At 43.5% G+C, this 13,800-nt stretch overlaps 1 protein-coding gene across 7 annotated transcripts in view; it reads left to right on the forward strand.

Annotated features, from left to right (window-relative positions):
* The window catches only part of ANK2 (ankyrin 2), a 289,370-nt gene extending 278,737 nt beyond the window's left edge, over positions 1-10,633 (forward strand). For 6 of the 7 annotated variants that reach the window (XM_086746523.1, XM_086746525.1, XM_086746522.1 and 3 more), the window contains 6 exons: positions 1,513-1,798; positions 3,187-3,279; positions 3,714-3,797; positions 4,891-5,055; positions 6,007-6,189; positions 8,291-8,436. In XM_086746523.1, the coding sequence (XP_086602649.1) occupies positions 1,513-1,798; positions 3,187-3,279; positions 3,714-3,797; positions 4,891-5,055; positions 6,007-6,189; positions 8,291-8,305 (826 nt within the window). In that variant the 3' untranslated portion in view covers positions 8,306-8,436. Of the gene's footprint in view, positions 1-1,512; positions 1,799-3,186; positions 3,280-3,713; positions 3,798-4,890; positions 5,056-6,006; positions 6,190-7,317; positions 7,410-8,290 lie in introns of all 7 variants that reach the window. The other variant, XM_086746528.1, reaches the window with a different exon arrangement.
* Positions 10,634-13,800: the final 3,167 nt, after the last annotated feature.

Below are 13,800 nucleotides of genomic sequence, written 5' to 3' on the forward strand. Positions count from 1 at the left end.
CTTAATCATTACTTACAAAACTTATGAGCACATATTAGCAACTGGGCTTTTAAAAGTAAATTTCAAATGGCCAAAGGAACAGAAAGAGGGTTTTATACAGACAAGAAATAAGTACGTAAGGGAACAACACGCGATAAAGGATAGATTTAGGAGACCTGCACCAGCAAAGCCTTGAATTCTGATCTGGGGCTGTGAGTGGGGTTGGTTTCATTTCGAAAGGAACTTGAAAAAGATGTGGTTTCTTTCTTCCCACTGTCCCTAATCACGTGGCCACGCCGAGAACTCTGCGCAGGGCTGATTCAGGTATCCATAGGCTAGCAAGATATCAGATCTTCTTCCAAAGCAGTGATTCTCCTGGGGCCGATCAGCTTTGATGTGGAGATGCAGCTCCGAACAGTCAAACTGCAACAGAGTCCAGCCAATGGTTTTTTGGGGGATTCTGTTGCTCAAGGTCTGACTGACACCCAGGAGAGAGTGTAGGAGACAGAAAACAGCATCTCAGGTAGAGGACTTACATTGCACTGATAGGCAAAAATGCCAATACTTCCTAATGATTTGCACGAGGAAATTCATTGTTTTGAGGAATAGAGAACAGATTTGAGACAATATTGCCAGTACTAAACGCGAGTAGTGATGACAGGGGAGTATCACTACACTTTGTGTCTAGTTTGAAGGAGGAGGAAAATTGGGCTACATTTAAATAGCTCATAAGGAACACGTACTAAGAGGAATTAGACAATAATATGTGTGGCCTGGTGGACTTATACTACAGTGAAATCTTTTCTTACATCAGAACACAATTGTTTCAAGGGCAGTAGTTGGGGGAACACAAAAATTGTCAAAAACCAACTTGTGTCAGGAAAAAAACATGTCCATGCCTGGATGTACAAGGAGCTTCTGGGCCAACTAAAAGACAAACAGAGAACCTACAGAGGGTGGAAGCAAGGACAGGTAGCCTGTAATATATGTTTAAATAACTTTTGGCATCAATTAAATCATAGCAACGTTCAACAGTGAAAATAACATTATAAATGAAACAAGATTCTCTAATAAATATCTGCTTGGTGTAAGGCTCCAGAATTGTACATAAAAGTTGGTGTCTCCTGTCTCCTCACCCACAGCTGTATAGCTTGTAATTAATGTCGTAGTTGCTTCACATCCATCTGTAAGAATCCAGTCTCTTTCTGCCCAAAAAAATAATAGGTGATACGTGGATTTGTGACGGCACAAGTCACAGCCAACCTCGCGTAAATCCTTTAGAAAGACCAAGTTTAGCAGAACTGGGTGCAACGTTTGGACACCCATTTGGAGATTTTCGTGGGCCGGGAAGATGAGAGGCGTTTGTAGCCAAATTGCTGTGTAGTTATTGTCAAGGACTGTCGGCTATTTCTAGACTTGGCTAGACGACAGATGACGTAACAATATTTAACCAATGCACAACGTTCCGCTTATGGAAACTGGAAAGCATTGCATGTGCAGGGTAGTCACGTCCCTTGAACATGTAATTCACAGTGTCACGACTCCAGGAACAGAGCAATCTACGGCACCAGGAACTGGAAAAGCAGCAAGCGAAAAATCCACGCACTTCAGTGCAGCAAAGGAAGAGAGAGAAAAACCATCCCCACGTTCCCCATCATCTCCTCAGAGAGGTGACTCTCCCATCGTCCAAGAGCCCGAGGACCCCCAACTCCACCAGGATGACCTTTCTCCAAGGAGAACTAGTCTAGTGATAGTGGAGTCAACTGACGAGCAGACAGAAAAGTTTGGAACAGGCTATGAAGAGGAATCTTTAGAAAAGGTAAATAACAACTTTACCTCCAAGTAATTGACACAAAACAACAAGTTTTATTGCTTAAGATGGGCATATTTTTAATCGGCCTAATTAATCCCCATCTGCCAGTGAGTCTTTTCTCCTTTACTCCGTGGTTATTAGTGCTAGCTATAGTCATTTGTTTTGAAAGCCGAAACAGGAGATGGAAGAGAAGAACAATCGCTATGTGAGGTGGGTCATTGGTTGTGTAAGACAAAGGAGCCTTATCACAGTGTTTGGAGAGGGCAAGACGCCAAGAGGCGATGAAAGAAAGCAACTATACGGCTGACAGATAAAAGTTTAAGAATAAACAACTTTCTTTGCCTGTTCCAAGTGGAAGAAAAGGAGAAGGCATAATTGGGCAGGAAATGAGTGTAATCAGTGAAGTCAGAGCAGAGAAAACACCGTTCTACTAAAGCAGAACATGTTTCCTGTTTTGACATTCGCCTAAGAACAGGCTCTTCTTTCTTTGCTGTCTACGTTGCCAAATGTACCGCTGCTAGAATGAAGAGTTTCCGAGCTCTGCCTCTGGGATCTCAGAAAAAGGCTGAATGTAAAATGTGTAGGATAACTCAGCTGTGGAAAGGTTCGCTACGGTAGGACTCCACACAACGGCTGCCGTACGAAAGGCTGCCCTCAAAGACAATGTGCTTCTATTTCCTTCCGGTTCTTGTATTAAACAACAACAACCAGCACCATCAAAAAGAAACAAACCTTCCCCTTATTTATTTTCCCCTTTATGCTTTTAGACTGTTGATATTTCCCCAAGTAGTTCTTTTCAGCTTCTCCTTGCCTTCTCACCTCACTATTTATTTTTTTAATTCTTCCCTACGCAGGAGAAAGAACTTCAACACTTGTTAATAATATTTCTTGATCTTTCCAGTGCCAAGGCTATTGATACATTTAAAACTCTAGTTAAAACTCTTTAGTTCTACTGTCTATACGCTCTGTGTTCTTGGTATGGAGGATTAAAAGGCTCTCGTACAATATTCTGTGTAATTAATACGGAAACCGTACGCAATATGGACGAGCTCCAGAGCTGGTGTTAGGAATGCCTTCTAGTCCACCTGCAACCCCGTCACGCCACCAGTTTCAGGCTTGTCTCTCGCAACCTTAAGGGCGCTAAGACCACTAAAAGCATCCTATAGAATTAGTACCACAAAGATTCATCTTTCTTTTTTCAATATGCTAATGAACAGCTAATCTATAGTCAAGTGGCCAAAGCCTCCCCTGCCCCGCATCAAAGTCAAGTAAGAGCCCAAAATCCTAAAAGCGCAAATTTTCAGAAGTGAGATGGTTTTAGATAAAAACAAGGCAGAAGCTGTAAGTACTGCTGTACCACATACAACAGAGCACTGCTTCCATGCTTCCGCTAGGAGTTAGCAGAGGAGCTGGGTGGGCTGGAGACCAGCTCGGACGAGGACGAGATGGTCACTACCAGGGTCGTTCGCCGCCGGGTGATTATTCAGGTACTGCGTGGTGAACGATTGCACGAGCCTGTGGTGACTGGGCCCCGTAACACCTTTAGGCGTAGTGCACCTGGAACGCTCCTGAATAACGCATGGGCACTGGATAAGCCATTCCAATTCCTTCTCTTGACGGGATGATTACAGTAACCCTGCTAACCCAACTCTAAATTCCGTCAGATGTCTCATTAGGAGGAGGACAAAGACTTGTCAGCCCCATACGCAACACAGTCAACTAACATATATTTGCCTGTCTGTTGTGAAATAACTTTTCTCTGCATGGCTTTCTAAGTATTTATTTGCAGAAGAATTATTTTTCTAACATTTCTCAATATTGTTTTTTCATTCTTTAACCAACTGACCAATTTTTAAATCACTTACTTCAAGTTACCTACGTGAAGGCCTTGCTTCACAAAACTTTGTTCTTTGTCGTACAGGCTGATAGTATGCCTGAAATGCCACCAGAAACAGTCACAGAAGAGCAATATACAGATGAACATGGCCACACAGTGGTAAAGAAGGTATTGTCAGAGTTATGCCCCTTGCTACCTTCTTACAGTCCTACAAAAGCAAGGATAAATACAGCCACATAAATACAGCCAAATTTTCTTTTGTGAAGGGGCGTGATTTTTAAGAGTAGAGCGTGGAAGGAACCTGAATTTCCGTTCGTGAGAGATTCCAAAGTTTGGAGAATTATTTTAATTCGCAACATCATTCTGTGGTTCAGTTTATAATTCAACATGACTTATTTTGTTAATTTTCCCACTTAAAGCCAACTAAAACTCTGCATAGATCCACATTTCTGAGAAAATGGTGGGATTTAAAAAAAAAACAAACAACCCACAACCACACCAACACACCTAAGATCATGTTTGCTCATATTGATGAAACTAATGGAGGGCTGGGTCTGCAAGAGTCATCTAAATCCAGACTTTCAGATCTTCAAAAGGGGCTGGGAAGGCGTACGAAAATGTAGAGTGCCAGGTCATCCACAGAGGGATGCATACCCATCTGCCAGAGAAATTTTCCTGATCTTGAACCCCGTGATTCTCTTCCGCTCCTCTTTGGCTTGCCAAGGCCTAGAAAGCTTAAGCACCGGATCAGTCTTTTAGGCAGGTTAATTCCAGCTCACTAGTTCAGCTGTGGTTAGTACCGTCGGTGTCACAACGCGGTGTCCAAGTCCCTCTCTGAATCTCCTCCTGAGCATTTGATAGCCAAGCTGCTAACCTCTTGCTTTCAGAAGCCTTTTTGAAAATGTGACTCTGAAAAAACGTTTCCTAGCAGTTGTGCGGTTGTAAAGTATGTTTTCTCTCTAAAATCCTATACATATTTTCCTAATGAGTCCTGCTTTAGAGAGTCATTCCAAAATCTACATTGTGCCCGCCTGTGAAGGAGGTTTATGGAAGCTTTGCTGTGTGGTAACCGAAGCAGGGTGAATGCATCAACTTGCAGTTTTACCACAGGTATTTGTGAGACTAAAACACGGAACCATCGACGTAGGTTTTTCTGTGCAGGAAAAAAGAGTCCTTTGCGTAGAAAATACTACATAGAGAATAAGGAGGAATATGTTAAGAGTTAATTCTTCTGGGATAAAGCTCTATTTCATTCCTTCAGGTCACTAGAAAGATCATCCGGCGATACGTTTCTCCAGATGGCACGGAAAAAGAGGAAGTGCTCATGCAAGGGGCGCCGCAGAAACCCGTCACGGTCGAAGAAGGAGACGGCTATTCCAAAGTGGTGAAACGGGTCGTGCTGAAGAGCGGCAGTGAACAGTCAGAGGTCAGATCTTCTGCTTCCCTCGCGATGGCACCGAGCAGCAGTGCACCGACCGCGTACTGAGTAACTACATCTCACTCAAGCCAACGAGATTCCGTTTTGAACGATATTTTTAAGTTTTCTTGCAGATGAGAAGGCCCCGCAATAAAGACAGGGAAAATGTGGGGGGTGGGCAGAGAAAGAGGGCAGTTTTCTCTGAAAATAAGTCAGGATACAGAGTCTGTGATTTATGACCAGAACCAAATTCATAAAGAAAGCAGCTTTGTACTAAGCTGGCATGTAGATAGATGGCAAATGTGCGTATGTTATTGTACCTCTTGCTCTAATGAGAAAATCAGTGAATGTTGTAATGAAATGATCTGATGTTCTCTAGATTTCTGTAACAGCCCTTCTAAGACTATACAGTTATATTAGGTTTAGCTTACTGGGGTGTTCTTTGCTTTGAAGAGGCTAAAAAGTTTAAAAAAAAAAAATATTCCTTTCATGCAAACTGTTTGTAGAGCCAGGTAATTAAAAAGAAAAAAAACAACCTGCAAAGGTAAGTGCTTTCCAGTTTATCTTTCTCTTGGTTCGCCTTGGTTCGCCATCTAGCCCTACAGACATTTGTACCAGCACAATTCGGGTCGCGACAGAGGGCCAGAAGCTGGTCATAGGGGTTGCTTTCGAAAATACTGCGGCTGAAAGCAATGTTTAACAAGCGGCCGTTAGAAATGCTAAGAACGTGGCTGCTGTTCTCTCTCTCGCCAGAATTAATCCTCTCTAGGAGTAAGGCAATGAGAAAACCAAGTAATGTTTTTTTAGTTCGCTGGCCATACCAGAACTACTCTTTATCCTACGGAACCCATATATGCTAAAGTAGTATTTTGCCAAATAAAATCAAGTTGTAACTAAAAGCTTTGTTAGTATCCACTACTCAATTCATACCCAGTGTGCTTCTGCTTTCTGACCGTACAGGTGACCCTGTCTGAACCTGCCATTTTGCCGAGTGCCTCCAATTTCCAGTCTGAACCAGTGGAAGGCCGGAAGGTCAGCAAAGTCATAAAGACCACTGTGGTGCAAGGAGAGAGAACGGAGAAACACCTGGGGGATGCCAGCTTAGCTACTGATCTTCCGTCAGCCAAAGAGGACTTTGAAGAGGTAAAAACGCCTTGTAAATATAAATATTGAAACAAGTGTCGCAGCGACCTGGGGACAAACTGTTGGTGGAGCATCATACTCCACTCCTGAGTAGAAACCTCTGTTGTAACACTCAGCCATGTTATAAAAGGATGGGGGAAACTAACATTACAGAATTAGCTCTGAAACATTTTAAGATTCTAAAAAAACCCATGAAGGCTTTAAGTGAAGTTGTTAGAAATCGTGGGTGTGGTTATTGTTACAGAAAAAGCTCATTCATATGTTACCCCGCACAGAGCTAATTTGAGAAATCGATACAGTTAAGTCTGCTCTCTGAGTAAGCTGACGTATTTGTTCTTGAGAGGAGGAAATAGCTACCACGCTAATTGTCACCTTTCCTGCTTTTATGCTTTTTCTGCTCAGTTTAGACATTTCAGTAATAGAAAAGTGATACTGAATCAATATCACTTTTTTCGATAAGGAGCTGATAGCACTTCACTCAGTCCATTTTATTGTCCCTTTGAATAACCCCTGTAAAACTTCACGTGGATAAAAGTTTTATGTCATCAGATGCAACAGAAGTACTCAGTTTCATTTTTTAATTTGACAAATATCACATAAAAGCACAGATGCAGCAATGTCACGGTCTGGGTATTTTCCCAGATACGCCAGGCAAACCTGCATCTAGCCAAAAGGAAAAGAAAAATTATGCTTTTTTTTCCCCCCCCCCCCATGTTTCTGTTTTCTGTAAGTATTAGTAACAGCAGATACTCTGTGGAAAAGTTTGCTGTGCTCCATTCCCTGCTTCTCCCATTACTGTACAGTCAAGGCGCAGGAACTGGAGCAGTATAGAGAGATATATAGATAAATATATATATATATACACACACACACACATTTCTACGTACACCATCTCTGTATTGCTAGCACTGAGAACAGGCAGCTCAAGCCTGGGCCACTTCAAAGCTGAAAAGAAAGTACCGAGACACGCTTCAGTTACAATTATTAGTAAAATGAAACTAGCCTACACAAGAAACTGTAACCGATCTGTACGTTTGAGGAATATTTGAAAGGATGTGAAGAGCAATCGCCTTCTGTCCTAGGTTTATGGCTTTTTGTTTTAACGTGAAGGTTATGTTTTAATTCAAGGCTTTGAGCTATACAGGTAACCAAATGAAAGTCCAGCTCCCTGCTTTAGTAGAGAAAGAAATCACGAAAGAGGACGGATCAGTTATCAAAAGGTTTGGCTTGGCATGTCGAGGAACTGTTGCTAGCGAAGGATTAACAGACTCATAAATGAGTGGATTTACGTGAGTGTCTGAAGTGAAACCGCTGGCAGCATCTACAGCTTAATTTGCAAAAGTACTAAAGGTTGCTACTAACGTGCTGTTACGGGAAGGGATGTACGCACTGGAAAGGTCTAGGTTCACTGGAAAGTGTGCTTGGCTTCCCGTGATCCTCGGTCAAGGACACGGACCAAAAATCGGGCTTCTGGGGAAGGCTAAGCAAGAGACGCCCGCCTCTCCTACAACAACTACGTTTATTTGCCTGGATCTGGAAGGACTTGGGGAGGTTTAAGGTTCTGACTAGTAGAGCAAGGTGGTTCCAGCGAGGTAAGAGAGTAATTAACAGAAGAGTTTAGGACATCAGATTTCCACAAATGTAGGTTTTGCTGGCTGTCAGAAGTAAGACTTGTTCGGAAGTAAGCGTTCAAGAAACGAATCAGCTTCAATTAGTATTCTACACGACAGCTCTTGTATGTTGAAGTTAAATACAGCAAGTGGGAAAGTCTTGTGTGAATTTTGACTTATGTTGCATGTCTGTGTGTTACAGCATGTTTTTGCTGGGCATCTAAAACTCTGTGCTTAATCGGCGTAGAGAGATTAATTGCTATTAGTTTACATTATGCAAGCCAATTAAAGCGGTGGTGTGTGTTGTATTCAGAACACGTAACGAATATCTGAGCTCAGTAGCTGGCGCAAACTGCCAGGTACAATTCTCCTCATGTTATTTTAAATGAAAAAGCCTTAAAACTGCAGCTGAAAAGGAGGCAGGGGGGGTTTCAAAAACCTTTGGGAACTGCGGGCTTTTAAAGACAGGTTTCTCATTTATTTTGTTTTAGGACAACACTGAGTAAAGCCAGCACACAGAAGAGGACTGTGATGAAGGATCGGTATGGAAAACACGTTCACATAGAAGAGCTGGAAGACACACCAGAAGCACTACCACAGGATGACCTCCAACATGACCTCCAGCAGCTTCTTAGACACTTCTGCAAAGAGGATTGGAAACAGGAGGCGAAGTGAGAAGCTGCCACCCCTCAACAGCAACACGTACCCATCCATCCCGTACGCAGCCATCGTCTTCTCTAGGTGTAGACATTATTAACTTCGTCATCACTGGAAGACACTGCCGCTTCTACTTGTGCAGATGCAGTGAATCCATTTCTTCCCCCAGCTCCCCTGTATTTGATTTTGGGTTTTTGTTTTTGTTTTTTTTTTTACCCCGTAAGCTAATTTGTGACCAAAGATAGCATCCTTCGTTCAGGATGATTTATCCACCGAATCGTCGTCTTTGTGCTGTACTGGGAATTTGTCAGCATCGCCACTTCTTGCTGTTCCTTTGCTTCTGCACTAGCTTCGTGAAATTGCATTTGTCAAGCCACCTTCATCCACAGGCCTCTTCAAGTGACTCTGTACATGCGTCGTACAAAAGGGAGTTAAGGTGTAAACTGTATATAGCCAGAGTATTTGGACTTAGGAGACTGCAGAAAACACACTGCCTGTGGCTCCAGTTAGCATCGTGGATTACAAGGTCTATTGACGCTGCGGAACAGCGCTTCGTAAAGTCACGTTATCGCAATCGACTGCAAACACAGACTGACTGAGGAGGAAGCACTGCAGATCTGCTGCATCCACAAGACTTCCAGTCTAGGGATCTGATATAGTTAAAGGCTCTAAGAGTCAGGCTCAAAACCTGGAAATTCAGCTGTTCTCCTGCAGTAACAGCTGACTGTGGCCATTCATTCTTCTAAGACCTTCGGACAGCCACTTAAAGATTTCCAGAAAAAAGAAAATAAAAAAAAAAAAAAAAAATTACCCAATTAGGTAACCAACTTGCTAGCAGCTATATCTATGGCACACTTGCATACGGTATTAAAACCTTTTAGATCTGGACACGCGGCAGGGCGTATTAAACAATTATAACTACGGTAGTTCCCTGTTCTCATCACTGCTTAGCAAACCACGCCGTCCTACGGGCGGTACCTCCTGCTGGCCACTGCACTGTAGGTAACTATGGGAGAGAGACTGACCCGCTAGACCAGGAAAAAGCGTAACTCACCGTGCGTTACCAAGATTGCCTCTTATCCGACACATGCATGTGGCATTTGAAGGTCAAAACCAAACCCTCCTGTAATCATGTCAGCCTGTTTAGCCCTCTCAGCACTGAGCGAGCAGTTTTTATCTTCCAAGCGAGTGTTTTTTAAAGAGAAAGTGCTCACAATCCTTGAAAACCAGTTTCTGTTCATATTTTGTTATCTCTCTATATATAATATATATATTTCTAAACCAACCCTCTGAAAACCACGATAGCATGCCTGCACTTTTATTTTCAAAAAAGGGAACATAGAGATCTGACATCTGGGGTGTTCTATACCTTAATCTTTAATAGAGGGAGCTCTGTAGCGTTAGAGCAGATATAATGCACACACAGACACACTAACTAAATGTTTTTAAACGGCTCTTTGATTTTTTTAATAGTATACTCAAACCCAGAGTAAAACAAATCCTCTCCTCTAGGAGTAATACTTTTTTCCAAGCTTATCTGGCCTCCTGTGATTACAGTGTTTGGTTTTTTTTAACGACTCACTCAGTGCTCAGAACAAGGGCACTTCCTCCTTAAGGTAACGATGCCAAAAGCAGGAAAACATCTTGGGAGTTCTGGCTTCCTGCAGGCAGAACAACCCAAGGTGCCATGCTAACACTTTTTTTGGCAGGCAGAGGAAAAAAAAAAAAAAGAAAAACAAAACAGCCCCCCCAAAAAAGTGTTTTGGCAGCCAAACCGAATGAGACCCATGATGAATCATTTCACAAGGCATCATGGCTTTCTTGTCGTCAGAGACAGCACAGGATGATCTTCAAGGATGGGGCTCTAAAGAAATGCATTTCTGTTGTGTTATTTGCGGTGCAGATGATGTTCTGTGTAACAACATAATGGTTATTCACCTCTTATTTTGGTTTTTTGCTGTGTTATCAAAGAACTTGAATACTGTGAGAAGAAGTGAATTTTAAGTTGACGAATCAGCATCTTGTTCCCATGGTGATAACACTAATTGAATATATCTATGAGGGCATGTATTAGTTAAAAATTAAAAAAAAAAAATACAACACTAACAATACATAGCTGCAATGTGTACAATGGCTGATTTAACTAAATAAAAATGTACAAGTGTTAAATGTAGAAATCATGGCTCGCTCTCTTTTACTGCCAGCGCAGCACAAAAAGGAAGACTTTTCCGTCAGTGCCCAGACTGAACTAACGTTATTAGAATTTCTCTGTACCCAGCTCCCTAAGACAGACAGAAAAAAATATATATATTTATTAATTCTGCTATTCAGAACTGATTGGTAAGTGCCACTCTGTTACAACAGTCAGTTACTTCCCTGTAATTCTGGGGTCCGACTCTAAAAACAGCACACCGCTTACACACCCATCAGTGAAGTGACTGAGGCACCAGCACCTGCTGCCAGCTGCCACGCGTCGGAACGCGCCGCGTGCCGCACACCGGCCAGATTTGTGGGTGCAACACCACGCCTTTCCCTGAACTAAGGGAGTTGTAGGAGTAAATACAGACCTCGCAGAGAGGGCAGCTGCGAAAACGTTCAGTTTGGTTAGCTGATGCTCAGCTTCTATACAGCTGAAGGGTAAAGATCCGACTCGGACTCTACACCAAAATAAAACCCAAAAAAAAAGGATTTTAAAAGAGCAAAGAAACACAGAAATATCTCAGTTCAATGCACTAACTTGCGTTTGTGCTTTGCTCTTCACATTTCAGCAAGTGACTGACTGTCAGCCTTATCTCTTCCCCTTTGTAATGCTGCGGTTCCAGCTTCATGTTCTCATGTCAACGTGACTCCCTGGCAGGAGCTGTCAGAATAATAGCATTACATTTAAAAAAAAAAAAAGGCTCCAGCAGTGCTGAAGTTCAAGCATTCCCCACAAGCGCCTTAGAGCTTCCCTTTGCATCTTTGAGGAGTGAGAGATGCTGACAGGTAGCAGACAGCACCCAGAAATGGCCCCGCATCACCCTGTTGTTTGCGAATCCAGAAACAGGCGAGCGAGCAGCCAACTTGGCTTCGTTGTTGCAGGAGGGCCTGTCCTTTCCCACACAGGGATACAGGGAGGTGGGATACAAGGTGCTGAAGACCCCTCGCTAGCATTCTGCCTGTGCCCAGAGAGGATGAAGAGAATGGGAGCCGGTGTTTCGGGGAGGAACGTCCCAGTGCAGTACCTGGGTTGGCGGGTCCTCTTCTCACCCATCGTGCCCAAACAGCCTCTTCCCCCAAAAGCCAGCCTATTCCTTTCCAAGGCGCATTTTAAAATGCTTCAGAAATGAATGCTCTAACTGGTAATGCCCCTCTAGCTTTAGTCAACACAGTCATTTACTGGCAAGGCAGTAAAACAATTTTTCAGACATTTGTGCCAGGCGTACATAGAGACCCAGGCTGCACCCAGTCCTCCCTGCTCTGCGGGATGCTCTCAGCTTTCTGAGCTTGGGGGAATAGCAAGGTGAAGGAAAAGAGATACAGAGAAATATATGAATCCAAGGCACTTAAAAGCCTGTTTCTCGAAATAACGCAAAGAAAGAGAGTCAATCCCAGCATTTTTCTCATTCACCAACAGTCTATTTTGCAATAAAAATAATAATGAAAAAATAATCAGCAAGCCTGAGCAATTAATTATAATAAAAACAAACACAAAAAAACCAAACCAACCACTCTGCTCCCAGTCAAACCAGACAGGCAGAGGAGCATCCGGAGGAACCCACCGTCTCCTTAAGCCTGCAGTCACTGCCGGAGTGGGGGCCGCCCTCGGCCGCAGCACGGCGGGGCTCCTCCAGCGATGCCAACGCAACAGCATTGCCAGCGGGGTGCAAGGCACCAGCCTCACCACCACCGGCTTCTCCACACGCTGCTCTCTGTGTCTGCTCTTACTAGCAGAGAAAGCTTTAGGTCCCTGCCTCCGGCGCTACGTGCAAAAACGGGAGCCTTTACAATAAAATAAAATGCGTGAAAGCTGGTTGAACCTTTCTGAGGCCAGACAGAATTAACCTCCCCTCAGCTTCCACTGACTTTTCTTACACAGCCACGAGCGCGCAGCAAATCATCAGTGCTTAGAAAAAACACACGCAACAAAGCTCCCATGAATTTCTGAAGTAAAATACCTCGGTACTGGCAAGAAACTCCCCACCTCTTATTCCAAATTTTAGAACTTAAAAGAACTTGTGTACTCTATTGACACACATACACACACACTGAGTTCTCCCCGGTAAAAGCCAGGCAACGCAAGGTGTCGACGAGGACATCAGACTACTTTGGGAAGATTTCAATTTGTTTCCTTGAACAGCACTTACATCCCTTCACTGTTAGCCTGCGGCGGGCGCTGAAGCAGGTGGCTCCCGGCCAGCACGCAGAGTACACACATTTCACCCGGGAGTATTTAAGCAAGTTTTGTACTTGCACGTGGGACTACTCAAACATTCCCCAAATTCTAAGAACAACAAACACAGGACATAAACATGCAGTGCAGCCAGACAGACCAGAGCAAAACATCTGGGTTTTTTGTTTTTGTTGTGGGTTTTTTGAAATTTCAAATACGTTCTTCCTGAGCTGTAACGCACTAAAACTGATCTCCAATTTAATCCATTTATAGCCTGGAATTTTTTTTTCTTTCATTTAAAAGAAAGAAAGAGGAAAAAAAAAAAAAAAAAAAGGCAAAGACACTGAGGGCAAGTGGGTTCCTGCTCACATTAGCCATCCTGCACTGGAGGGTCTGGGGATGGGACACGCAGTGCCTGTACCGCAGAGCATATGGGTCACCAACAATAAAAGAGAGAACTGAAAACACGTTTCCAGAGTCATACTACGTTACCGGGGGCTTAAGGACAGACATTCTTTATGTCAGCTTTCAAAAATAACATCTCTGCTACGCAAGTGCCGCAAAATTCCACATTCACACAGCGGAACCAGCTCTCCGCGCGTCTCTTCCCTGACCACGTTACCACGGCTCTTCACCCAGAGTGATTTTTGGTGATTCCTTTGATTCCGGACCAGCTCCAAATCCCATCTGTATCACAGCAGCGTAACGCAGCCGTGCAGGTGCTTATCCAGGGTTAAAAACCTGATCACCCGTGTGTGTGACAGCACCCTCCTCTCCCCACACAGCAGCCATTACAAATTAACAAAGCCACCGAGGACTGCGGATTCCGGGTACAGCACGGACAGCACTTGGTAAAAAAATATTCTTCTCAGTCTCATTTCCTTAGGAAATCAGGTAGTTACACATTTGTTCCCCGCTGCTACGTATGTGACGTACCAACACCTCCGCCTTCCACAGGCCTCTGGAAACAGA

This window comes from Chlamydotis macqueenii, chromosome 4 (genome assembly GCF_036417535.1).
Source record: "Chlamydotis macqueenii isolate bChlMac1 chromosome 4, bChlMac1.mat, whole genome shotgun sequence".
NCBI classification, from domain to species: Eukaryota; Metazoa; Chordata; class Aves; order Otidiformes; family Otididae; genus Chlamydotis; species Chlamydotis macqueenii.